The sequence below is a fragment of the Necator americanus genome, chromosome I, assembly GCF_031761385.1.
Source record: "Necator americanus strain Aroian chromosome I, whole genome shotgun sequence".
NCBI classification, from domain to species: domain Eukaryota; kingdom Metazoa; phylum Nematoda; class Chromadorea; order Rhabditida; family Ancylostomatidae; genus Necator; species Necator americanus.
The window spans coordinates 17,224,449-17,251,660 of record NC_087371.1 but is presented as its reverse complement, the minus strand read 5'-3'; the positions used below and the strand labels follow the sequence as shown (position 1 = coordinate 17,251,660).

Genomic DNA, 27,212 nt, shown 5'->3' with positions numbered 1-27,212 from the left:
AGCCGCTTACGCAGCTGTCCGTGCTTCATGTCGTTTTGACCCGACTGTAGACCACAAGCTCATGAGTGGAGAACTAAGCACGAATGAATCAAGTGCGAAAAAGGAAACCAGCTATATAGGAAGCAGAGAGCAGAACGCGATACACATATTTGAAAAGCGGGAAAGGCACATGAACAAAGTGAACGTAAAAAACACATGGATTATCACCGAATTAGCTTCATTTATTCAGAATAGGAAACATTACGACAAAAAATGCGAATTAAAAAATGTTGACGACCGAGAGTTGATAATGAAAAGCTTAAGTTGCTGAGAAGAAGACCCACCTGTCATCCCGACACAAATACACTAGGAGCCGAAGTTTGAATGGATGAACTAATCTAATCAAGGTTCGACTGTCTGTGTGTGAACTCCAGTACAAGGAGTTCGATTGTTAAAGGCATCACATTGTTAAAGGCCCACGAATCTGAGGTGGTGCAGATTTCAAGTAGAGTATTCGTATAGGGGATGGGAGACTACGGAGAGAGGGGTGATTCCGTCCATTTCTTCCTAACTGCCGTAAAAAACGGCCCGGAAGATGCGGCGCCGCACAAGGCTTACGCGCTCCAGTCGAACTCCCTGTAGAAAATAGTGCGCCAAAACGTCTGAAGCCGTATCTTCCGGGCCGTTTTTTACGGCAATTAGGAAGAAATGGACGGAATCACTCCCCTCTCCGTAGTTTCCCATCCCGCATACGAATACTCCACCTGAAATCAGCACCACCTCAGATTCGTGTGGTAATGCCTTTAAGCAGAAACGCAAAAAATAAAGCCAGTAATAATACTAAGATTACAAAAATAGAGATAGTAATGGAATCATGGTAATAAATAATGAACTGATAGTAAAGAGATGAATCAAGAGCGTTGAAATGATCTCTGCACGCTGCAATACACACATTGTTCTTTATTTTCACATTTTTGGAAGAAGTAAAATTTTAAAAAAAATGTACGATGAATAAACAAATAAATAAAGATAAATGTACGATTACAATACAAGTTCGTCACAGAAACAAAATAACACTCTAAAAAAAAAAAGAACTTTGAAAAAGTTTTACTAAAAGGATGAAATCCTCAAACTTGTAATCGTGGATAATTTCCCGAAGCAGAGGGTCATTCTTGCAGTCATGTTGTTTGTATGTTGTTTCATTCTGTATCAATGTTGCTGTATTGCAAATTATTGAATTTTCGCACGTCTCTTTATAATGTTAGAGTTCGGATAAAGATTAAGTCTAGATTTTGACTTTCTAGGAAGAAGACCATGGATTCCAAAATAAAGAATTTTTCTTAGGGCGGTATGTTTTGTGCAGAACTTACTGTTATTTTATTTAGAATTTTATTTATTTTATTTTAGATTTCTAAAGGAACACTCACAGGAACACTATTTTACTTATCTTTTTATCATCAACAGTATGTGGAGTTTCTCTCAATTCCTGGCTCCGTATCTTTATGATTCTCTTTCGATTACTCTTACAGAGTTGACTTTGTTATCACAGGTATTTACAACCAGTGGATTGAAGTCGCCTGACTTCGATTGTAGTGCCGGAGTCATCCTTTATTTATTTGATTAACCTCGAATTTCCTAACTATCTGTTGTTAAGTGCTTAATATGCAGGATAAAGTCAAAGTTTAAAGTTTCTGTCGTTAATCAATCCCCCTAGGACGCGCCACCAAGTTCTCTTCAATTTGGAATCGTTGGAGGTTTACGAACGTGTTACTGGGTCATACAGTGACTTACGGAGACTAGTCGATGTGTCAAGTCAGTGTTTTTATCCCTCCAGACAAACGCGGTACCAATTTATCGACTCCGGAGGGATGAAAGCCTTGGCGAGCACTAGGGCGGATTCAGATCGATTGTGCAGGGAGCAAAACCTCTAACCGCCTGCGCTACACCCGCCCCGACGTCGGTATAAGATCATGTAATATTTCTATCTAAAAAAAAGTGAGGAAAAGTTAGTTGTAGAACGAAACACGAAAGCATTCAAAACAAAAGTGATGTGAACTTGCTAGGAAATTCACAAAAAAATATCGCATCTTTTGTCTAACATAAATTTGGAAAAATGCCAAAGAAGTGAAGTGTAACAAGATCACAAATTTGCAAAATCTAAATTAGTATTAAAAAGACATGGAAAGAATACATATCATAACTAGCATCCTGAAACGAAGTTCACATAAAATAACAGTGGGCCTAATATTGCATGAAATTAAGGAGAGGAGGATGTTTTTGTCGAATGATTTAGCAAGGAAGAAGGCAATGAAAAAAGACGTCAGACTGTTTCTGTAGCCGCTGAGAGAATATGACATCTTCTGGTATGTGCTTCCCATCGATAGTGGCACACTGCCTTAAAAAAGCAAGCAGCAAAGTGAGCACGGTTTTGGTCTTTCATTTGGTCCGTAGTACTCCCGCGGGGGAACGAAGGCACCCACGCTGCTTTAATCCAATGAAGAGTACAGCATAAAGTGATTGGAACTAGTAAATAGTATTTCCTGCAGCGAAATAGATGAATACTGTGAGGGAATTTGAGAATCTAGAACAAGAATGGCAGCTTTCTAACCATAGAAGTGCAGATGGAAGCAGTTCTTATGCTTTGGGTGATATCACTACGAGATAAGATGTTCTCAAAGTCGCCGAAAGTTCAGAACTAATGAGTTCAAACAAAACATGCCTTCATCAATGAATAATCCTAGAAACATAGGATAGTATTTGAAGTACTAAATGTTACGTGCTTCTGTGGATCATTAGCTATTCACGAAAAGATAAAACACCCACGCTTTAATGCGTTAGTTAGAGCTCTGCTGAATCACCTCTTTTCAGTTAATGAATCTGCTGTTCAACTTTTTGAATTTTTGAGATTAAAAAAGGTAAAACCTCTTGGAGTAGTTTTCCCACAAAAGGGGAAAAGCGGGCATAAAGTTTGGGCATAAGGATTTTTGAATCCTCGACGACTTACATGAGGTGACGCGGCAGCACAGAACAGGTGTGTCGTTATGCTTCTACAGCTTCCTATTGGATGTTTGAAGAAAAAACGATGTCGCCGGAAAATGTGATTATGAGCTGCCGGCATATGAAGTCCCATAAATCGATAGACATCCTATCCGTGAGTAAAAAAAAAGTTAAACTTATAACTTCTCTATAATATCTCAAATAATCAGTGACGAAAAGATCATTCTAGATGCTTGTTGTCATTTTTGTTCACTTCATTTTAGTTCGATTTTTTTCGACTGCGCTATCTCTGTAGTAGCAGGTAATCTTAAAGGCATCACCCCAAGAATCTGGGTGGTACGGGTTTCAGGTGGGATAGGTCTATACGGGGTCGTAGATTGTAGAGGAGAGGGTGATACCGTCCATTTCTCCCTGTATCAGTGTAAATGGACGACCCTGGAATACTTCTTCTTATGACGGCTTCTGTTGCAATGCGCAACGTTTGCGCTCCGCACACTCCGCCCTGCCTGCGATTCGTCCGAATGGGTTCTAAGACGAGACGAGGTAAGAAACAGCGTTCCGGGGTCGTCCGTTTACACTGATATAAGGAGAGATGAAGGGAATCACCCTCTTCCCCACAATCTGCGACCCCGTATAGGCATAACCCACCTGAAGCCCGTACAACCACAGATTCGTAGGGTGATGCCTTTAAGCACACAAAGAGAGTAATAGGGGCGTCGAAACTTTCCTGTGATTGGCTGAAGTGGAAACAGTGGCTATTATTGAGCGGTTCCGCCGTATAGAAATCAATACTGAGCACTGATCATTTAAATTTCATGACTTCAACGAGACACTTAATATAATACATTTCGACTTCCGATTCCCAGTCACCTTCAATTCATTCCTCGTCAAACGAATTATTCACCATCACTTAGATCTGTTGCAACTGCCACGTTGTAATCTGCAATGACGCCTGGTTTATGGGCGAATGTTGACAAGTGTGTCGAGTGACCGATCAAAATATTCCTCCTGTTCAGAGGTGTAATGTCACGACAACATATATCTGAAGCAACCATGTAACTACACGTGACTTTCAACGAAGCCCTGTGCTCCTCTTTGAGCGGAACTTAACCGGTACAGCACGTTTGTTCCACCGCTACAACCGCTCGAATTTTTCGTCCTTGAAAACTCTTCGAGGTTCAAGTGAGGAAATAATCTCGATATTCCAGTGCAAAAAAATGTTTGCTTTCCAGCATTTAATCCGGTTTGTACAAACTGTCTTAGTTGTCAGTTTTGGGGCGTTTTAGGCACTTATTTAATGGATTCGAAGTGGATTCAAAGGAAAAAGCTAAGATCTAAATTTGCAAGTATAAACAACAAACAGCCAATCTAAAAACTTAACATCATCGCGGATGTTATGAACAACCATCGCATATTAATGTGCAAAAAAGACCAACTTTGCTCCAGATATTTTATAAAAATTCTAGCAAACTCTGGTATTTCTTGTTTTTGTTTACGGCACTTATGAGTATTTTCAAATAAATGAGAAAACATTTTGAACCGTAGTAGATCCGCAGCCTCTTCGAGTAAAAAAATCTAAGAAACACCAGAACATTTACAATGCTCTAGGAATAAATACAAACCTCGATGAGCAAGTATCCATGGTTGTTTTCATTTCTAGCTGGTGTTGGTGTTCCTGCTCAACCCTTCTACTGTATATCTTTTCTTTGCTTTTTTTCTTGAATTAGGTTTTTTAACGTAAAAAAGCAGCCCTCATTTAATCAAAACTATCGTTATTAGTCTACATACTTGCGCACTCATTTAATTTGTTTAACATCTTTTGTTTCCCTAAATTCTTTTGAATTCTATAATTTTACATGCACTGTTTCTTTAAACTACAAATAATTGTGATACTTCATTATTTCTATGCAATTTTTTCACATTTTTTTTTTACAATTTATACAATTCTTCCTTTTTTTCGCACACCACCAGTGATTGAACAGTGTTTTTATCGGTACCAAGCTGTCCACACTTTTCAGCCTGATAGCTCTTATCAATGTGATTGCCTAACTAAGCAGTCTAAGTTCCTTTCACAGTTTTGCGCTTACCTACATATGAGTGATTTCGCTGCCTTTTCTTTTCTCTGGACTTACTTTCTCTAAAGTAGTAAGATAAAAAACGAAATTCCACAGGCTTTCCACAGATTTTCAAGATCTCTTCCCTTTTTCCGGCTTTTTTCCCTTATTCTCTTCTCCTTCCTCTCTGATATCTCTGATCTCTTTCATCTATGTACGTTCCAGATCCAACTACTAATCCTAAGCTAATCGGTTTGTTTGTTTTTTTTTTGCATTGGGAGAGGTGTTGAACTACCAGATACGTCTGCCGGATTCTTCTGAACTGCGAGAGGAATCCCTGTGGATTAGCTTATACCACTTCTTATTTAACATTTCCTCACATCGCACTGTCAAGGCGTTAGGCGTCGTTTAAAGATGGACGGCGTGTTGACCATGTAGATAGCTATCTTGCGGGCAAGATGCAGGTTAGATGCGTCGCAAATGACAACCGTCATAAGAACGAACCTCTGTAGATGAGCGACGATAAGCGTGTACAAGTTAGATACGCTTTGGTGTGACAAAAACAAATACTGCTGGGCAAAGAAACTGTTTTCCGTGAGAAAGTGATTGGAAAAAACATTAAAAGATGAATACAACAACAATGTGATAATCATTAACTGGATATCTAGTTAATCTTACCAAACTTATCTTTCTCGGTGATACTCTGTCGTGAAACCCAAGAAGCTACGCAAAATCCTTCCCATTTGAAAGCCACCATCTAACGTTACGAACCGATCCAAACCAAAACTTCCGCCCACGGGTCACGCCCACCTGGTAATCGGTAGCCATCTGCCGGTGTAGTACTCATCTATCGCGCTGCACTTTTAAGTCTAGTTTCTTTTTTACACCATCTCGAGGTAGCTACTCTCCACCTGCACAGTATTGATTAATATCGATCCACGTTTCAGATATGATCGCTTCTGTGCCAAATCCCAGAGAAGTGTTTCGAAGCGATGAATTTCTTGTACAACTAGCACAACCATCGACCGTTCGATTTTCACCATTCGAACATGCACCTGTTGAAGAACGACGTGAAAGGTTTCGTGAAGCGATAGCTCAGCGAAAACTCGCACTGGTTGGTTTTTTTCTGGACAAGTTTTCCAGTTCCATGACAGAAAATAGATACTGGCCAATGCAATCCTTGCAGACTTTCGTTGAAACTGGAGTCAATCTGTCCCTGGAAATCTCAGCTTCCACAACTTCCGGCACAAAGGCATGCTTCTTTTTAAAGGATAAAAGATAAAGTTTCTGGCGTTAATCAATCCGCTTGGGATGCGCCCCCACGTTCACTTCAATTCAGAATCGTTTGAGGTTTACGAACGTGTATCTGGCCCATACAATGACTTGCGGTGGCTAGCCGATGTGTCAAGTCAGTGCTTTTATCCCCCCAGACAAGTCTGGTACCAATTTATCGACCCAGAGGGATGAAAGGCTTGGTGAGCACTAGGGCGGATTCGAACCTCCGATCGATTGTGCAGTAAGCGGAACCTCTAACCGCTACACCACACCCACCCCTGCTTCTTAGTTCTACAAAATTATTGGTTATCGGGTAACAGAGTCAATGTAGAACCAATATATGGCAAAATTAGAAATAAAGACGTGATAAAGTGTGATCTTAATACATCCGGAAAATGCCGAAAAATGTAGCTCTTCAGAAATAAAAATCGATTAAAATCCATGTAGCGATGTTAACGGTTCAATAAAAATTTGATATTCAATCCATTTGAATTTTTCTTTGCTAAAAATCTGCAAAATACATACCTGTGGACTGATCTGCCTTTGTGGCAGAAAAATTGATAATCGACTACTTCCAGGTAGACTTCGAGTCGTTTCCGTTTCTGTTCAACGGCGTTCTCTGTACTGCTCGAGGCCATATGGATTCAAATTTACTGACTGGTCGAGTGCAATTTCGACTTAGTGAAGGTTGGCGGAGTGTACACAGTTCAGAAGAGAAGCGCAAACATTTTATCGACTTTACACGTTTCAGAAACAAATACAGCACGTGATGGGAACGAAACTTGGTCGCCTGAGCAAATTAATAATCTACGAACTATGGGTTTACCTTTGTGAGAATGTGAAAAGCGAGGAATAGATAGCAGCTGAAGTGTGCGGGAAAATCCATTCATCGGCATCAGTTGCACATGGAAGCAAAACAATACTATCATAACAGAAGGAAGACGTGAGAGGATGTCCTATTAACGGCGATTATTCGGTAGATCACTTTGGGATAGTAATTTCTTTCGAGATAATTACTTTCACGTAACCTTACCAACTTATCTCTAAAAAATATTCTTTCATTTATTTCATCAATTCATTACTTTACTTGTAAACAATTATCCCCAAATGATCCAGTGTAAATTAAGATAGAGTGGCATAAAGAATCTACTCGACAGTCTAACAACAACCTTAACTCTAAGAATTTTAGTAATAGATTTGTCTTGTTTTCCGGGTTCTATATTTCTTCACCTAACGGTCTTTCGTTATTCACTTTTTATTTTTTACTGTGATCTCCCTGTAATGTGCTATTGATTCATTAAAGGCATTAAAAAAATGCGGAGATGTTCTACATTAACGGTAATGGACAGCATCTACATGAGAGTTCACATGTGGATCACTTGTCGAAGGAAACCATTAATTAATCAATTGTTAACAGTAATTATCACCACCATGGTGTATAGTAGGGTTAAAACGACATGAAGCACGTAAGCAATTGCGTACGCGGCTTCTCTCGAGATGCGGTGAGGAGAGTCGAAGGGCTTCAAAGTCCAGAAACGCTAATTGCATTGGATTCGAATACCGCTGCCAAATTTCGATCACTCTTCTGACGATGAACACCTGATCAATCGGAGATCGGCCAGGACGAAAGCCAGCTTGCTCGTCGCGCGTTGTTTCTTAGCGATGTTTAATGAGTCGGTCCAGGCTAATGCGCTCCAATACCTTGTTCATAACACGAAGCAAGGAGATTCCTCGATAATTTGGACGAATAACTTCTTGTGAAGGGGAATTATGATAGCGTGTCTCCACGAATCAGGTATCCTTTCGTCTATCCATATTGAACGGATGATCTTTGTCATCTCACGAATCCCAGACAGAGGAAGATATTTCTGCGCTAATCCCGTCGTCTCCACCAGATTTTCCATCCTTCATTTCTTGATTACAGACTAGAACCTACGCCTCGGTTGCTGGCTCCTCGTTAACCGCATATGAAGTGTTCCCTTAAAATTGGAAGGGTTGCTTCACCGACAGCTACTTCATTGGCAGTGTTGAGGACAGAACATCTTTTCATTTTGCCGCTATACTGTTTTAGTAAAGCATAGGCTCAAGGGTCGACCCCTACCACGTGAGCTAATGGCGTCGATGATTCCTCTTAGACATGGAAGCGATGATGAGGCCCGCCTGTTCGCACAAGTCGAACAGACGGTCACCGTTGTCTGACGTGCGCTCCGCTGGATAATAAAATTTTCTTAGCACGTCTCATTGCTGTTCCCATCTTCGCATTTGCGTCGATTCCGACAATGACCACCGGCTGGCTTGGTATTTTAGACATCAACGCAGTGAGTTCATCATAGAAAGCGTCCTTAGTGTTGTCCTCAGTGGTTTCTATAGGTCGCGAGCACTTACGATCTAGAGTTTACGTCCTCTGCGATCCCGCAGTCGCACAGTTGGACCAGTTCCACCACATTTTGTAGCTTTCTTGCACCGTCGCATCAATTCGACGCCGTGAGATCCGCCTCACCCGCATTCGTAGCTTTTGTGCCTCGGCACCAATCAGGCGCCGCTGCAGTCGTCTCTCTCCCTTTTTGGAATTTCGTAACACACGAAGAAACGCATAGACAAAAACATACACATACACACAAACCAAGCGGGTTATTATATACCAGTTTAAACGTCCGGCTAAACCCGGACATCAGATTTCTGTCATTTCCCCTTCGATCGCCATCAGTGATCAACGAAAATTAATAGTAGCGACTTTTTCTGCAGAATTAAAATCGTATTTTTCTGACAACGCCTTGCCCTTTTTTTAAATAAATTTATCCGAAAATTTTCATAGTTTTCTTTCTATTTGCGTCATTTCTACATTTGAAGAACATTCAAACGTCAGACACTCTTTCGATACCAACATTGTATAGACACGAATTGAAAACATTTCTCGAGGTATAGGTTTTCAGGGGCCGCGTATACAAGTCTGATTGCTACCTGCACGTGGTGGCCCTGCTTTAACTAAACGCAATCAGTCGTTCGAGTGTTCGCATTGGGAACTTACGAGCTATATAACCCGCACTGTTGTCACAAGATAAGATTCCCATACATTGCAAAAAAGGTGGTGTCCTCCATCACATGGCCCATAACCTGAAAGGTCAACTGCCTGAATGGAACATGAAATCTTTGGCAACAACCATTCGTTTCGTCACGCTGAACTGCCGAATATTATCGAGTGAACTCCAACAAGCCGCTCTATCCAGACTTCAGCGATATCTCTGTGTGCCTTTTGCTGCACTGCAGGAAACACGCATGAGAGATCGGCCCGCCATCAGCATCGAAAATTACATCATATACTGCGGCGATGCTGGTGAGAACAAAGCAGGTGACTGCGTGATAGCTGTGAGGAACGATTACAAGAATCAGGTGGAGGAATTTGGCTCAACGTCGTCTAGATGCGCCTTTCTACGACTGCGGGATCGCAGAGGACGTAAACTCTAGATCGTAAGTGCTCACGACCTATGGAAACCACTGAGGACAACAGTAGGGACGCTTTCTATGATGAACTCAATGCGCTGATGTCTAAAATACCAAGCCAGCAGGTAATCATTGTCGAAATCGACACAAATGCGAAGATGGGACTCAAACAGCAATGAGATGTGCTAGAAAAATGGTACTATGCAGCGGAGTGCACGTCGGACAACGGTGACCGTCTGGTCGACTTGTGCGAACAGACGGGCGTTTAAGAGGAATAGCTGACACCATGAGCTCACGTGGCAGGGGTCGACCCTTTTAACGTCTGACGAACAGTGCGAGCGGAAGGTGAGGACTCTTAAACTTCAGGTCAACTACGTTCTGGCGAGGAACATTCCTCAGTCAGATATCCGAAAATCTAGAGCTGTTTGGAACGTAGCGTTCGATTCTGACCACCGTCTAGTTCTCCTCAGCTCAAGATAAGGTTCCGCAAGAGAAACCGATTAGTTCCTCTCCAATCGAAAATCGACATGGCAGGTCTGAAAGATGAAGAATGCAGAACGAAATTCCATTCCAATGTGTCTATTCATGTTGGAGTACGGACCAGGAAGAAGCTTAGCGATGCGGATTCATTCACAAAGTGCATACAGGACGCTGCAAGGGAAACGCTCCTGGTTCTACTGCGGCAGAAGAAGAGTGCTTTTGCATCTGCGAAAACAAAATCCACGTACAATTCTGTATGTGCCCTGGTGGCTTCAACCAAGAAAAGCGTCTTAGAAGGAAGTTGCGTCGTCAACTGAAACAAGACCGCGACAACGAGTGGATGTCAAGAGCGGTGGAGCTTGAGAAGGCGTGGGAAAGCCTATGCTCTACTAAAACAGTATAGCGGCAAAATAAAAAGATGTTCCCATGTCCTTAACACTGCTAATGGGGTAGCTGTCGGTGAAGCAACCCTTCCAATTTGGAAGGAACACTTCAAGACCTTGCTGAACCGGTTAGCACCGTCAGCTCCTGAACTCGAACACGGTCATAGAACGACATATGCGGTTAACGAGGAGCCACCGACCGAGTCGGAGGTCCTGCTCTGTATTCAGAAAATGAAGAATGGAAAAGAATGAAAGAAAGAATGGAGGCACGCTATCATAATTCCCCTCCACAAGAAGTTATCCGTCACAGACCCAAGGAATTATCGAGGAATCTCTTTGCTGCGTGTTATGTACAAGGTACTGGAGCGCATTATCCTGGACCGACTCATTAAACATCGCGAACAACCAACGCGCGACGAGCAAGCTGGCTTTCGTCCTGGCCGATCTACGATAGATCAGGTGTTCATCGTCAGGAGAGTGATCGAAATCTGGCAGCGGTATTCGAAGCCTATGCAACTAGCGTTTCTGGACTTTGAAGCCGCGTTCAACTCTCCTCACCGATTCCGCCATCGACGAAATTATGCGAAGAACAGTCGACCAGTGTCCTGCCGACATTGTCTTAGCACCATAAGGATGCCCTTGACTGACCTCGAGTACGCCGACGATGTTGTTATATTCGCAGAAAGCAGTACGAAACTTCAACATGTTGTCACGCTTGTATCGAAGCTGGCTGCAGCCTACCGACTAGGCCTATGCCTTGATAAATGCAAGCAGATATGAATCTCTTCGAGACCTCGAACGGGAATCAAGGTGGACGGACAACCGATAGAACTCGTCGATGAGTTCTGTTACCTGGGCTGTATGCTGAAGAACAACGGCAGCTACGAGAGAGATGTTCAGCAAAGATGCGCTAAGGCCACTTCTGCATTTAACTCCTTAACGAAATGCCTGTGGTCGACCCCATCACCAACGAAGTCAAGCTGCGAGTCTACCTATCCGCAATTCGTCCCATCATGATGTACGGATCGGAGACTTGGGCAGCACCATAAACAGTTATGGAGAGGCTTGAGTGCACGGAACGAAAGCTGCTTAGACGGCTACTTGGGTACTTTTGGCTTAGGGTATGCCACAATGAAGATCTTTACGCAGAAATTGATGTGGTTTACCGGAGCATGACACGTGGAAAATATCAACACCTTGCACCGCCTTCGCAAGCGGCTAAAGTAAATCGTCTTCGCTTCTTTGGCCATATATTAAGGAGACCGGCAGATCGCCTTGTCTTACGAGTTCTGAAGAGTTCGTCGGGTTCGAGCTGGAGGAAGCCACCTGGCCGAAAACGGAAGTTCTGGATTGAGGTGGTAAAAAAGGACCTGAGGACGCTCGGCGCGGATAGGCAGTTCAGGCGAGACGTAAGGTTTCGCAGAACATGGAATAGCGACGAATGGATTGATTCTGTGCAAGCTCTCGCAGAAGATCGAGAAGGTTGGGCAGAGCTGTGTTTAAGGACGGCACACCTCGGCGAAGATGCGAGTAATCGCGTCAGGCGATGACATCAGCCCGCCGATTAAAGGCATCACCCCACGAATCTGAGGTGGTGCAGATTTCGGGTGGAGTACTCGTATACAGGATGGGAGACTACGGAGAGCGGGATGATTCCGTCAATTTCTTCCTAATTGCCGTAAAAAACGGCTCGGAAGATACGGCTTCATTCGTTTTGGCGCACCATTTTGTACATGAGGTTCGATTGGAGCGCGCCAGTCTTGTGCGGCGCCGCATCTTCCGGGCCGTTTTTTACGGCAATTAGCAAGAAATGGACGGAATCACCCCCCTCTCCGTAGTCTCCCATCCCGTATACGAATACTCCACCTGAAATCTGCACCACCTCAGATTCGTGGAGTGATGCCTTTAAGTCAAGTAGGTCATATATATATATATATATATATATATATATATATATATATATATATATATATATATATATATATATATATATATATATATATATATATATATATATATATATATATATATATATATATATATATATATGTTTGGAGCGAATAAAAGAAATCGGTTAGACAGCACAATTTTACAGCATCGATCTTCTTCGCTTTCACTGGTCTTGTTGGCCGAAGTGCGCGTAATTTTATGTCTGATTTGTTTCCTTTGTATTCATATTTTAATCAAATTCTGTACATCGCTTATTCTGGCCTAGTTACAGTTCCCTCAGATCACTCACGATAGTGCTAGCTCAATCGCTTCGAAGCAATCATTCACGTAACTGCATCAGTTTTTCCTAAGACTGCGTTGCTGACCTTATAAGTGCAGTTTTGACTCCTGCCTTCGATTTGTAATTATTTAGTGTATATAAACGTTAGTTACCCAGGTTCGAGGGCTCTTCATGTCTGTCAAACGGCGTAGCAAACATTTTGGTTTGGGCGAGCAGCCTAACGCGCAGAAGAGTTGCTGTCAATCTGAGTAAGGTGATGGTTCAATCGCGATCCCAACCACTCGCTGTACTCCGCCGTTTTGTGCTCAGCCGCTCACGCAACTGCACCAAGCTTCAGGTCTTTCGGATCCCACTACATTCGTTCGTATGTTTGCACGAACAACCGCGAATTCAAGTCACTTGTGCGGGGCAGATTGAATACGAAGTGTTTGTTAACCAGAGAAAGTGTTTGTGTTGCGGTATACGAGTCGCGAGAATCGAAGCAAAGATAATTGGCGGTGACTATAAACGAACTGATCCTGGAGGTATAAAAGGTAACAATAATGGCAGGTGGATCAGCTAAGGTATTTGCCAAATTTTGACAAAATGTGGAACGCACAGACAGAAGTCATTCGTGTCACGGATAATTTTGGACGAAAACAACCCGAAGAACCTACGTTTCTAAGAACGAAGAGAGGCACTAAAAGCGAACGTGAATCCCATATAAATGTCTACTTCATGTCACCACAAGCATTCTTGACGCGACATTATTCCTTACAGTCATATCAACGATGCGTCTTCGAATTGCATTTCGTTTTCAAACGCTTACGGTGTCTTCGTAACAGGAATCTATAGTAGGATCAAAATGACATGAAGCACGTACGCAACTGCGTACGCGGCTTCTCTCGAGGCGCTTCGGTGGAGCGTAGCGGCTAGGAGTGTGGCAAAACCCTTGCTGGCACCACCTATCGCCGCAGTTTGTGACGGTCCCAACTCGATCCCAGCTGTTGCCTCCACCGCGCCGTTTCTAGCGCGTACGCAAATGCACCACAACTACACTCATGATTCATGTTGTTTTGACCCGACTATAACTTGATGTTGAAAGATGCCACCATCAACAAAGCATCTATTAACGAAGTCTTCGCGAGCGATCGACAACGGAACATAATTAATGGAGGATCCATTAAGGATTTCTGATGCGGATGCACATGGTGTAAAAACACTGTCATAAGTTTATGTTTGAACCCAGAAATCGCTAGCAAGTTCATGTCCAAAAATCCTTAAACAAAGAAAGTGAACATACAGAAAAGTCAAAACAACGTGAAGCACGGCGCAAGTTGCGTAAGCGGCTGTTCTCGAAGCGGCACGGTGTAGCATAGCGGTTAGGATCGAATGGGGACCTACGCTAGCACTTTTCATCGCTGCAGTTTGTGATGGCCCCATGTCCATTCCACCGCCATCTCAACCGCGCCAGCGCCCTTACCAGCGCAGTCGTTTATGCAATTGGACTGCGCTTCATGTCGTTCTGATACAAGTATATTACCATCAGCCACCCCGTAATTCTGTTTCGTTCGTGCGATGATTCGTTCGCGCAATTTGAATCGCTTCATTACAGATCGTGTGCTGAGTCCAGTTTCCTGGTAAGGAAGGCTTAGCGCATGTCCTCACAATTCTAGCGGCATTCTCGACGGTGTCGTATCAGCACGCTCTAACCATTCCGTCCTAAAAGAAGATCGAAAGTCAGCTAGTATCTCTGCCCAAGAGACCGCAATGCGTCTACGTGTACAATCACACTGCAGTGCAAATATTCGCTATTACTAGTTAATATTAGTGTTCTGGTCGTTGTCGTCTGTTCCAGCGTATCACGGACTTTGGCACAACATTCTGCCCGGCGCCTATATATTTCTCAATAATCCCCCACTTCCTTTGCTTCTCCTCCATTTTCAGCCATTGTCCTCTCCTATGTGAAGCCGATTGAGTGTAGAATCCCACTGAACTTATCATAAAACCTAAGTTGGGTCAAAACGAAATTACTTGTGGTGGGACTGCGTAAGCAACCCGTGATGGGACATAAACAATTTTCTAGTGCATCTGCTTACGCATTTGCACAACAAGAAAAGCTGTTTTGACCCGAACGGGAATCCTAATCAACATCTATCCTTCAACAGTTATTCGCTACTTTGTCCGCATTTACAAGTATAATCAACTGTTAAATTCAGCTGTAGGGTCGTTCGTTGTCGTTTTGACCCGACTATAATCATAGTTATCACAGCCGTCGACAATAATCGACAAGGTTTTCGTTCATTATGTGGTTATTCTACAGCTTCTTACTACAAAATTATTTGAAAGACAAAAGTATTCCAATCAAACAATGTCGTAGCAAGCAACAATGAATACTACATCACAATAGAGTGCGTACTGCGGAAGTAACACTAAGTTTTTGAAAAGGCGCGGTGTGCATGTTCGAAAAGAAATACTGGGTAATGCATGGGTGCTGGAAATGACAGAGGCATGCTGTGAATGATGGAGACACAATAGATCGAACACAGAGATCATAGAATGTGGGATCCATTTGAATTTTGAAAAGATCTCGACAAACTATGTAACATGAAGTCCTTCCAATGGTGCTGAAGAGAAGAAGAGGACTGGCCGTTCCGTCATCGCTCCTCTGTGACCACGAAAAGTCGCGATTCTTAGTCTGTATCCACACCGGTGATTTTCTCTAAGTTTACCTAATGTACTTTAAAGGAGACAGTACAAATTGATTAAAAAAAAAAAGAAAATGATGATGAAAGGAAAGACAATGAGTGTAGGAAAGATTTGACATCAATCAATCCGCTCTGAAGTCGGCAGTGTGCTCTACTTCAATTCAAAATCGCATGAGGCCTATGGAAGCCAACGACTTATGAAAGTACAAAAAAAAAACCTGCAGAGGCTAGCAGATGTTGTGTTTTTATCGCTCTAAACAAGTCTGGAACCAATTTATCGATACCGAAAAGGTGAAAGGTTTGGTTGGCTCTAGGATGTTTGGAAAAAGCATTATGAAACGAATAAAATAAAAACCTAGGAAAAGAAAGTGATCCATAGTAGTATCTCCAAGTATCTACTTGTACTTCTTTTCAGCATGAGAGGGGGAAAAATGCCTTGGCACAAAGCACTTTAAATCCGAGAAATGATGTTAGTCGTCAAACTGCCTCATTACTAAATCCATCGCGTTCGTCTCTCGTGCTTATGGCAACGCATTCTTGGCACAGGTCTCATTCAGAAGGACCAACAAAAAGATGCGAGATCCAGAACTTACTATGTATTCCACATTTCTATAAATGCTGCACATATAGGAGTACTTGCATCACTTTACTCTTGAATTTTCTGGTCTATCGAAACCCCCTTTAGAATCCAATGCTTCAGCGACTAACAGTATGACTTCAATTTTTTAGAAACCTTTATTTTCACAATAAACTCTGCAGTAAATTGATCTGAGTCATAAATGCCAAAATTATCGACAAGTTTCAGATGTAGTTTCATTTGAAATAAACAGAAACAGTAAAACGCGGCCTCATACGTAAATCCCTCCCCTCAGTGTCGCAGAAATGTCGGAGTGGTCAACGCCACTACATGACACAACAAACTGAAGTTTCCATGTGGAACTATTTGGGCCTACATGGCAACTTATAGAGCATCTATAACTATACTATAATCCCAATAGCTTTTAAGTACAAACACATAAGTGCTCGATCACAGTACCCCTCGAAAGTTTGAATCCACTCATTTCATAGTTCATAATCAAAATATTTTAATAGTAATGGTAGACTAAAATATGTTTTCCGTACTGGAGTACCCAATTAGAACTAGAACAAACAACAAAAACACACAAAAACCAAAACAGTTCTGCATTTAGACGTTACAACAGCAGACATAGCAACAAATATAATACTTTCACGCAAATATATGAAAGAAACAAAGTATTAACATAAGGCCACCTAAAAAGAGCTCAGTGCATGATTTTTTTTGCTACCATGGGGAAAAGTGAAAACGAAAGAAACAAGGAAATTGAATGACAAGAGGAATGAAAGCTTCCTTTGCCCTGTACTATACCCAGAAATATGATTGGAAAAAAGCAATTACCAACTGGCAACTTCAGTTCAATTTCCGTTCTATTATTCCGGCGGCTATGGTTTGACCTCCAGCCCGGATTGTAATGCGTCCAAGTGCTTTACAGTTTGTGTAAGCTTCAACTGCAACTTCCCGCTCCGTCTCTATCTCCACCAACCCACTCATTTGTTTCGACAAGCACCTGCAACGCGATTAGTTTAGATAATTTCACATCAGATTGAATTTTTATCTTAAAACGAGAAGGTAGAAAAGCGAAAACATATCTGCTCAAGATAATAATCGATGCATACCCGAAGTCGAGTATGTACGAGCGAGCGTGACGCATCTGCAGCAGCACTTTTTCACTGCTTAACACACAATCCCTCTCCCTAACACCAGTCGAGGACGCATCGCGCTCAACTGGTCGAACATATTCGCCGCTGACTGTACTTAAGAAGGTAAACGGGAATTAACCCGAAAAGTGGCGCTTAGAATTGACAGCGAGCTCGCTTCGTTTCCTTTGTCTTCCGCCAACCTCGAAAAACCTCAGTAGCAACTTCATCTTGTTCTTTCCCTTAGACACCATAAAACATTACTGTCATACATGTACATTACCGAGTAACGTTCTTGATGACGAACTACCATCTGGCACAATATATTTCACCCAAATAAATCTCATAAATACTAGGCACTGCAACAGCTTTGAGTGACACTAGAGGTCTAAAAGATCGGACTTCGAATAGAGCATCGGAGTTTTCACGCTCTGTTCGGGAATTCAAATGATGGAAAGTCGAAGTCACAACACGAAACATGGAATCCTTAAGGTTTGAAAAAAAAACAGCAAAGAGTTCATTTCAAGGACAACTACGGAGAGGACCATGCTCCTGTCGGAAATTCTTAGACTCTAAACCATTTCACTTGTCAGTGTTTTCTTTTCAAAAGAAAGTAGAATAAGAGCAAGGTCAGGTTAGGTTTTTCTCTTCAAAATTGATCGCAGAAGTAACACTTCTACACTAAAATTTCCTAATTAAAAAACCGCACAACCAAAAGAATGAAAACAGAGCTAATACTTAAATTAGCGGCTATTCCTGTTCAAATTTCACTGGAACTAATTATGGTTTTTCTAAACATTACTCGGTGATGTATCCCAACTTAGGTTACCATTGAGGAACAGTAAAGGAACAGCAAACATTTATCCTTAATGAACTTTAAGGGGCTCAGTGCCACAACAGAGGCTCGACTCAATTCAGGACCGTTTGAGGTTTATGAACGCGTTTGGATACGTCTACATGACTTAATTATTGTAGATCTTCCCTCCATGTTCACACGCTTTTAGGAGAGAATGAAGGAAACAAGTAAAATACCTCGGCCTCTCTTTTATGACATGTCCATTGGCTTTATTGATCGATGATATTAGTTTCACTATTGTGCATGGTTCGCATAGCGAATGGCAATACAACTCAGCCTTCGTTCCTTTCATGATAGGAACTACCACGTCAAACACCACAATCCTGGCTACAAATCTGCGACAGGGCATTAAGGCATCCTAAGAAAAGCATAGCGTCTCAGTCTTTAGCTCAAAAAAAAAGAAAAGAAACTCTTACCGGTCCTCCTCGCACAATGACATGTCCAGCATGGATCGTATCCGGTTCAAAAGTGCCACTCAGTGTCAACAGAGTATGGTCACCGGCAACACAGCTATCTATTGCACCTCCATCATCGTTAGAGCACGCTAAAAGATGAGTGCAACATCTTTTAATAACTACAATGTAATTGAAACTTAAAACTCCACTTAAACGCACCCTTAACAACTGCAGCATCCGCATTCGGCATTATGAACACCTTATCCCCCGTCTCAACTTCACCAGACTCAATTTTACCACTTAAGCTCAACTGGGTGGTGGTAGCCTTAATTACTATTGCTAAAGAAGTTATATAAAGCGTAAGAAATCAATTTAAAAGATGTTCACTGACAGAAAATCTTATTAACGATACCTTAAAAACGTCGTTAATAACTATCCGCAGAGGGCCTTCGCTTGCACGAGAAGGCGCAGAGAAAGTATCTGAGAAAGGAAAATAAACCAAATGAATTTTGAAATTCGAAACAGTGAGTGAGTTTCATGTCGTACTCACTGTTTCAAAATGTCGATGGGGAAAATGAAGCATGTTTCCACAATATCTCTCAAAATCACCTATGTATTCCAATAAGCATCCTTCAGAATACCATTTCCGAAGTGGATGGTCGTCAGAAACCCTCTCGGAGAGATTGTCACCATTCAGTCCAGAAACTGGTACAAAACGAACCTTACTGAAGCCAGCCTGTAGAGAAAGGCTTAAAGGTTAGGGCGGAAAGTGAAGGATATGACAAATCGTGTAAGATAGTGACGAAGCATGGACAACCACCTGTTTCGTCAGGAACGACTTCATCGCTGCTTCAACTTCGTTGAATCGTTCCTGTGACCAGTCCACCGTATCAAGTTTGTTGACAGCCACTACCAATTGTCCGACACCTTGGAAAAAAAGTCAAATTTCTCTCAAGCCGAGAATGACGCGAAAACTTCGACCTTTACCAAGTGATCGCAACAGCATTGCATGTTCTCTTGTCTGTCCACCGTTATCGAATCCAGTTTCAAACTCACCTTGGGTAGAGTTCACCACAAGGATTGCTGCGTCTGCTTGTGAAGCACCTAAAATACTGAAGCTACAGGTTCTGAACATATATACGATAGTCGGAGCCCGTGCTCTGACCACCTTCACTTTTGAACGGTTGGGAAAGGGACCTGCTTCACTTTTAAACGGTTGGCGAAATTACCCTCTTCACTTTTGGACGGTTGGCGAAACAACCCCCTTCACTTGAGCTGCACCCCATGAGCTAAACCCCTTTCAGCTGAGGAGAGTCCGACTTCTCCCTATTGCACTTATGGTCCTGAATTAGACGAACACAACAAAAAAAACCAGAATAATGCAAAAAAAGTATCAATGTTGTCAAAAAAAAAACACTAAGCACCAGCACCCATAAGAAGAGAAACTTTCACTAATTCTTAATATAGACTATCCCAAAGAATCGATCTTTCAATCTCACATAATTTCGGAATGCTACTACATTTAGAACAATAGAGTAATTACCAGTGATCATGTTCGGGATGAAATCCTTATGTCCGGGGGCATCCAACAACAAAACACGTTTCGAGTCTGTTTCAAAGGTAGTCTTCGCAATGTCCATCGTTACACCGCGAGCTCTACAGAAAAAAATGTTCTAAAAAAGGAAGAAGGAGGATAAGAAGAACCACTTAAAGTGAACAGAAATAAAAACGGCTTCTAATCAGACGAAAAAAATTTAGTTTAACAGAGAAGTTAGAAGAGGACTAAACAAAGGTGGAGCGCTCATAATACTTCTTTGTAGTGAACACTTGAGATTTTCGAAATTTTTGAAAAACCAGTACTTCTAAACATTACCGAAATCTAGATTAAACACAAATTAGAATATGACATTAAGCCGTAGACTCAAAACCAGAAAACTATAAAACAAAAAAGGACCCATAAAACTCACCGTTCCTCTTCAGTCTCATCTAGAACCCACGCAAAAGCAAATGAAGCCTTTCCAGACCGTGCTGACTCTTGCTTGTACTTATGAATTGTGCGCTGATCGACACATCCCAACTGAATCCAAAAATATTAAACCATTTCTTTTTGTTCTTCTTAACTCATCATTGATCCTTTCAAAAACAAATTTCTAAATCGAATTAACAATCGATATAGAGTCGAAAGTCGAAATTGATCATACCCGATAAAGTAAATGCCCCATCAGCGTACTCTTTCCAGCGTCTACGTGCCCCACCACCACTAAATTTATCAGCTGCTTGCCCTCTTCGCGTCGCCGAGTTCTTCTGGGCGTCGATGGAGCAGACGTAATAGCTGCTAACTGATTCAGCCTGCAACAAAGCATAGAAATAAGACGTGGAAAGAGCTATAGAGTTGACGTCCAACGGGAACAATTTTGTCACCTGTGGCTACTAGAGTTAGCCGGTAAAGTCGCAAGTGAGGAATTTGCAACTGACTTCTTTCTCGATGGTGACTTCGATCCGCTGCGACTGGGCTCGGAAACGCGCAGATTGGTGATGTTAGGGATAACAGGCTAAATGAAAAGGAAAATAGACGTTTTTATTTCTAAAGTTCCCTACCAATAAAACAACAATAATCGACAAAATCGGCCAGCTTCTTGGCTCAAATTAGAAAGCTCTAGGTGCCATAGCGTCTAAAAAACAGTGGACATGATCAGTGGGATTAATTCCTAAGCGACAATCACTTCATCCTTTATTTGATGTTTACATTTGATCAATACCACCATGTTACAAAGAAGTGATAAGAAAAGAAAATTTACAGTAGCAATTGCAAAAAAAATAGAGACACAGCTTCACGCTCACCTTTTCCTCTTCGTGCCCCGCAATAGATCCTAAAGATATCACAATCGGCTTAGAAGGTCGACTGGGTTCGTCAAATTCTAGTCCAGGACGGGGACCGGGATCCACAAAAAGTGATGTTGTGGATGTGGAAGGCTTAGTTTCTTTGCCTGTGAAGAATTTAGTAGTATTTCGCCTTTAGAGGGGTAAGAACAAATAACAGACGAAACAAAATCCAACCATCATCCACATCCATGTCAAACATTTGTTCATTCCCGTAGTCGGCCTGTTCGGGGTAGTGACGTTCTTCTGGTATGAATTCACTCAATTTAGTTCCAAGTGTGAATTCTGGTGCCGTCCGCTGTCGCTGGTACATGTATCCGGCTAGAAAAATAATTTTGAATGCAAAAATGGGCTTAAAAACAAGAAAACCACGAAAGTGGGGAAAATTGAAGTTACTGTCGGATCAAAACGAAATGAAGCGTTTTGATCCGACTGTAACTTCAATTTTCCCCATGAAGTGTAACGAGTGTAGTTACATGAGCGGTCGGACTGGAGCAACGTAGCTTTTATCCGCCTTTAAAGGCATCACTCCACGAATCTGAGGTAGTACGGATTTCAGGTGGAGTATTCGTATACGGGATGGGAGACTATGGAGAGGTGGGTGATTCCGTCCATTTCTTGCTAATTGGCGTAAAAAACAGCCCGGAAGATGCTGCGCTCTGCAAGGCTGGCGCGCACCAGTCGAACTCCCTGTAGAAAATAGTGCGCCAAAACGCCTGAAGCCGTGTCATCCGGGCTGTTTTTTACGGCAATTAGGAAGAAATGGACGGAATCAGCCCCCTCTCCATAGTCTCCCATCCCGTATACGAATACTCCATCTGAAATCCGCACCACCTCAGGTTCGTGGGGTGATGCCTTTAACTCGCAGCATCTTGAGAGCGGCAATTTACCAAGGAGACGTGAAATGACGTCATCCGGATCGATATCGTGCGATTTTTTTGATTATTTTCACTCATAACAAAATACGAAAGAAGAAACTTAAAAGACGATCAGAAAGAAAAGAGAAAAAATGAGAACAAACGAAAAATTGCGGCCAACATCGATCCGAGTGACGTAACTTCAAGTCATTTTGGCAACTTGAAAAGCAGACCGCTCGCAGCGTCCTGCGACACTCGTGCTTTATTTTGTTTTGACCCTACCATACGTGGGGAACATATGTCCTAACTTGTGTTGAAAATTAACCACCACTCGAAACTCTTTGCTTCTGAAGATCACTAGAAATAGATGGTTTGCTGCATATTTCGCATAGATTCCTCACACCGTTCGCTCGTCGTAAGCCATTTTAGAATTTTCAAATATTTTCATGCAAGCTCTTGCTAGACCCTTAAGAGGGTATGGGAAGCCATATTAGGAGAACAAAGAGGTATTCAACGAAATTTGGCAATAAATATGTCTAAGTGAAATAAATCATTGCTGAAAATCGAATGATCCATTTTGTAATAGTTTTCTGAACACAATTTTGCTCATGCAAAGGTTATCAGAAGAAGCTTCACTCACTGACGCTTGGAGACATTGCTACTTCTTCTTCGTATGAGCGGCCATAATAGTCGTCGTCATCGTCCAAGTCTCAAAAAGAACATCAGTCATTGCACAGGCTATTCATGGTTTAAAAAAACACTAGCAAAATCAGTAGTTCGTGAGGAACTGGAATAACAAAATTTTCTAGTACAAAAAAAAACGTAGAAGCATAACTGAATTTCATTGACGTATTTCGAAGAGTCCAAAACGGTAATATATTATTAGAAACAAATCTAGAGACATCACAAACCCACCATCAGAATAGCTAATTTTCTGTACTCGTCGCCGTGATGACATATGCCTGTAAATAAAATATGTTATTGATAGAATACAAAGAGTGATGCGTCTAGAAATCTTGATGGCAGTCGCTGAAATGCGAGAAATGTAGGGATATAGAGTAGCAACATCAAGGGTGTATGAAATGGTCGGAGCCAGAAATGAGGAAACTTCTCAAATGCACAGATGTGCTGTGAAACAGCAAAGCACTAACGAACAAATAGAATCACCATGACGCAACAACTTCGAAATGAACTGCGCGGAACGAACCTAGCGATACTGCATCCAGAGGACGTAAAAATGCGTCAGGCCAATCATGAGTTGCGGCAAACTCTTCAAGATTGACGACTGGTCCGATAGGACTAATTTGAAGCTAAAAACACTTTCTCAGTTTTCACCAATTTTTGTCTTATGGCGCTGGGAGAGAAACTTATGATGCCTGTGGATGAATGGGTGCATAACTGTGTATGGAGATGGCATAGACTGATGTTTTGCCACGTAAATGCCTACGGTATGCCCTGGAGGATGCGGACATGCGACGTCGGAGCAAGTACGAAAATCGTACGTATTCAGGCGGATTGCATCTGGTGCTTGTTGGAAATGTAAGAGCAGCATTTCACTTGCTCGAATGCGCGTTCGACCGGACAGAGGATTATGGGGGAGGGGGCGGGGCACGCGTCAAACAAAGGAACCGTGTTGTTTCTGATGCGTCGCGAACACGGCCGAGGAGAAGTACGGGCAACTGAAATGCAACGCATGTAAGTATAAACCTATGAACTGGCATAATCATTCTTCTATACGTTAACGGCCTTATTCTGTCACGTGTGTGCATGTGTGGTGTGTATAACGAAATTCCGAAAGCAATGAGGCGGGTTCAACGACGTCGTATTCGTGCGCCGGCGCCAGAAAGCGGAAAAAAATTAGTTAATTAATCAATTAAATTAAATTGGGGTGGGACAAGTCCCATGTCGAATAAATGTCGCGCAATAACTCGAAGTGAATTTGTCAAGCACGAAACGTTGTTGACCATTTAATGGTAGTGAGAGTTAATGCGTTGTGTTCCATCAATATGTACTTCATCGCATCTCCTTTCCGCCGCAATTTTGCGTTTTCAGGTTGGTAACACCCATTCTTCAGAATTTGGAAACACGAATGCAAACGGCTGCTCGAATTGTAGCTTACATGATCTGGTGCGGAGCCTTATCTTTATCAGTAAGCTGATGACGTTCACGTCAGTTTTCAAACTGCTAGGGTATCGAAAGAATATATGTAATTATAAAATCAAGTTTGAGTAGTCTTCAAATGTAGTACTGATGCCTTTAAGAAGAAAACCATAAAATCATCACTTCATTTCATCATCATTTCATGAATGTTTGAACTTCGAGGGAAAACGAACGAAAAAAAAGCCGTCGTTATAGAATATACAAATTTAGTTTTACGGAGAGTTTACTACATTTAATTCCTATTGAGAAGCTGATGCAGATGAAGCGTGCAACACGAGAAGTCTAATGTCCAGCATTAGCCGGACGTTCGGACTGGCTTCCATATAAACGTATGTTTTGATCGCCTAAATCATTGCTCCTACGGTTGTTTGTTCGTCTCTCAGAAAGGCAATCAAAGAACTGAAGTACAGTGAACATAAACACTGTGTTCTAACACAATTTATTGAGGAACTGATAACCGTTGTTTGATTCGTTATCAAGATTGCCCGACGATGTTGTCAGCAGAAAATTAGAAATTGATCGCGAAAACAATACGTAATTATCTTTTTCCCTTCTTTCGGATAGTTGGTCTAAAACTGAGATGTCGCATGAATAGATATAGAGGTGTCATCACTAGTCTCGGAAATGGAGAATAAACAAATAATAGCACGTTGAAATAAGAAGAGGTCTTTTTCAACTATTTATTCCACGGTACAGTAAAACTTGACCTGATAGGCTGAACAACTTTCACCTTCACGAAACGATCAGTTTAACGACGAAAAAGGGGGAAATATAAAAGTTCTTCTTTCAGTATGAATCCATATTCTAGAAACGGGTTCTCAAAAAGAAAAAGAACTTTTACGGCATACAGGAGGATGATTCTACGCATTCCTCATCTATTTTTACGATGGGTAATTTGCACTTGTGTAGTTTCTTTCCTGTGATTTCTGAGCTGAGCTAGGAGGTTATCGGAGAACAATCAATTCAGATTCAAGCTCTTGAATGAACCTTACAGTTTCGTCCATTAAAAGAGCCTCGCCGTTATGTTCGAGAATAGTTGGCCGGATCCATTTCATAATCCTCTAGGGGTGCGTATCGTTAGGTACCCGCAGCCGATTATCTGCAGCCGGATAAGTGTATGCAGAAGGGGCTGTCGGTAGGCCAGAGCAGGTATATCTTGGGCTACCTGTGATCACTAAGCCACGCCCATCCATCACCACATCCCTGAGGTCATGAGCAATGCTTGTATTGCAATTACGTGATAGAGTTGCCTTCTACGAAGGTTCAAAGAACAAAAAGGCAACAACGTAGCAACGTAGAAAGTGGAAGAAAACGTAGAAAATTTGTAAGGTTTTTTTTTGAAAATTTGTTTTTGTTTTTGTTTGTGTAAAGCAAATGCAAGCATAGCTAGCTGAAAATTGAAAACGTTCCAAAATAAAAGTGAAAAGGTGTAGAACCTAGAACTTGGTTTTTGAAGGATGTAGATGTGTGACTGAAAAAACTGTATAGAAGATATGGATGTAGATTTGTATTTATACAGACTATTAAATCCTTGTAAGATACTGCATTAGTTTGTGAAATTTCGACTTTTTTTTTGCTTTACGCAAATAAAACGTACAATTATTTCTTGTTTCTGGTATCTCGTGTGCAGTCCTTTGATATATCTTTATACGTAAACGATCGATACTCCGTACGGAGGCAATAGCAGAGATAGCGTGCACCTGCGAGGCATGTTTCGCACCTCATTAGACGATGAGAGTCGCTGATGAGGGATGTGATGGGCGGAGCATGAGGCAAACGCAGCGCAGTGCTCTGCTGACACTGCGCAGCGCAATTAACGATTGCCGTTACCAGTCGTTTTCCCTAATTATCAGCTGTCGCGGCGGCTGCGAGTACCTAACGACCGCCCTCCATCCTCTAGATGAGAATATACGTGGGATAAAACGTCTGCTGACAGAGTTTTTGCCATTTACTTTCACCGTAGTCCACGGAATACTGCTGAGAACTCCAAAAACACCAAACCGTAAAACAGCATGCTTACATATACAGTTCTCAGATCGGTGATGTTTAAAGCGCAAGAAATCAAGATGAAACCACGTCCTCTAAAGGCAGCATACCACAGATCTGACGTAGTGAAGGATAATGTTAGAGGGATAAAGTTGAAGGGATCTGCCGTTAATCAATTCGCTGAAGATGCACACCCACTTCCACTTCAATTTAGAATCGTTCGAGGTTTACGTACGTGTAACTGGCCTACACAATGACTTGCGATGGCTAACCGATGTGTCACGTCAGTGTTTTCATCCTCCCGGGACAACTTTGGTACCAATTTATGGATCCCAGAGGGATGAAAGGCTTGGTGAGCACTAGGCTGCATTCGAACCTCCGATCGATTGTGCAGGAAGCGGAACCTCTAACCACTACACCACACCCGCCCTGGTGAAGGAATCCGCGGGAAAATCTAGAGTTATGGTTGGAGATTGCGGGGTCACGCGTGGTTTCGCCCATCTCTCCCTAACCGCCCTAAAAAAAACGGCGTTGAAGATGACGTTTTTTAAGACGACTTTAGTTGCAACGCGCTGCTCTTGTGCCGCGTCCAAGTGCGATCATTCGTAGATCACTGAGTGTCCCCTCATCAGCCTACTCGAGTAAATCAAATTATACGCTGCGAAGGGGACTGGAACGTGTGGAAAGAGGAGCGTTCTAACGTACCTCGTAATAACCAAAGTAGTTTCCACGCCGTTTCTTACGACGATCGGGAAGAGATGACCGGAACCACCACTGGTACAGCAATCTAGAAACCCGTCTCTAGCTTTTCCTGCGGATTTCCTCATTCCACAGAT

General features: G+C 42.1%; 6 protein-coding genes across 8 annotated transcripts; 5 read left to right on the top strand and 1 right to left on the bottom strand.

Moving 5' to 3' along the window:
* Positions 1-3,401: 3,401 nt before the first annotated feature.
* On the top strand, positions 3,402-7,139 carry RB195_005899 (uncharacterized protein; the record flags this gene model as incomplete). 2 transcript variants are annotated; one of them, XM_064178695.1, is made up of 4 exons in its annotated part: positions 3,402-3,519; positions 5,978-6,144; positions 6,884-6,992; positions 7,057-7,139. In XM_064178695.1, the coding sequence occupies 4 exons, from the start codon at positions 3,402-3,404 to the stop codon at positions 7,137-7,139; spliced, it is 477 nt and encodes a 158-aa protein (XP_064035715.1). The 2 variants fall into 2 exon arrangements, with proteins under 2 accessions (XP_064035715.1, XP_013295920.2); XM_013440466.2 differs by lacking the exon at positions 3,402-3,519 and having other exon boundaries at positions 5,980-6,144.
* Positions 7,140-9,407: 2,268 nt separating this feature from the next.
* Positions 9,408-9,770, top strand: RB195_005898 (uncharacterized protein; the record flags this gene model as incomplete). Its single annotated transcript, XM_064178694.1, has 1 exon — positions 9,408-9,770. One exon carries the CDS (start codon positions 9,408-9,410, stop codon positions 9,768-9,770), a length of 363 nt encoding a protein of 120 aa, XP_064035714.1.
* A 712-nt stretch (positions 9,771-10,482) lies between these two features.
* RB195_005897 (uncharacterized protein) lies at positions 10,483-10,861 on the top strand (the record flags this gene model as incomplete). Its single annotated transcript, XM_064178693.1, has 2 exons — positions 10,483-10,623; positions 10,724-10,861. The coding sequence occupies 2 exons, from the start codon at positions 10,483-10,485 to the stop codon at positions 10,859-10,861; spliced, it is 279 nt and encodes a 92-aa protein (XP_064035713.1).
* A 96-nt stretch (positions 10,862-10,957) lies between these two features.
* Positions 10,958-11,389, top strand: RB195_005896 (uncharacterized protein; the record flags this gene model as incomplete). Its single annotated transcript, XM_064178692.1, has 1 exon — positions 10,958-11,389. The coding sequence occupies one exon, from the start codon at positions 10,958-10,960 to the stop codon at positions 11,387-11,389; it is 432 nt and encodes a 143-aa protein (XP_064035712.1).
* A 275-nt stretch (positions 11,390-11,664) lies between these two features.
* On the top strand, positions 11,665-12,159 carry RB195_005895 (uncharacterized protein; the record flags this gene model as incomplete). The annotated part of the gene is made up of 1 exon (XM_064178691.1): positions 11,665-12,159. One exon carries the CDS (start codon positions 11,665-11,667, stop codon positions 12,157-12,159), a length of 495 nt encoding a protein of 164 aa, XP_064035711.1.
* Positions 12,160-16,955: 4,796 nt separating this feature from the next.
* Positions 16,956-25,445, bottom strand: RB195_005894 (uncharacterized protein; the record flags this gene model as incomplete). 2 transcript variants are annotated; one of them, XM_064178689.1, is made up of 18 exons in its annotated part: positions 16,956-17,112; positions 18,275-18,456; positions 18,515-18,642; positions 18,713-18,818; positions 18,906-18,973; positions 19,103-19,229; positions 19,314-19,420; positions 19,481-19,597; positions 20,037-20,149; positions 20,461-20,570; positions 20,695-20,842; positions 20,915-21,045; positions 21,335-21,480; positions 21,551-21,694; positions 22,871-22,939; positions 23,146-23,259; positions 23,438-23,540; positions 25,383-25,445. In XM_064178689.1, the coding sequence occupies 18 exons, from the start codon at positions 25,443-25,445 to the stop codon at positions 16,956-16,958; spliced, it is 2,133 nt and encodes a 710-aa protein (XP_064035709.1). The 2 variants fall into 2 exon arrangements, with proteins under 2 accessions (XP_064035709.1, XP_064035710.1); XM_064178690.1 differs by lacking the exons at positions 23,438-23,540; positions 25,383-25,445 and having other exon boundaries at positions 23,146-23,188.
* Positions 25,446-27,212: the final 1,767 nt, after the last annotated feature.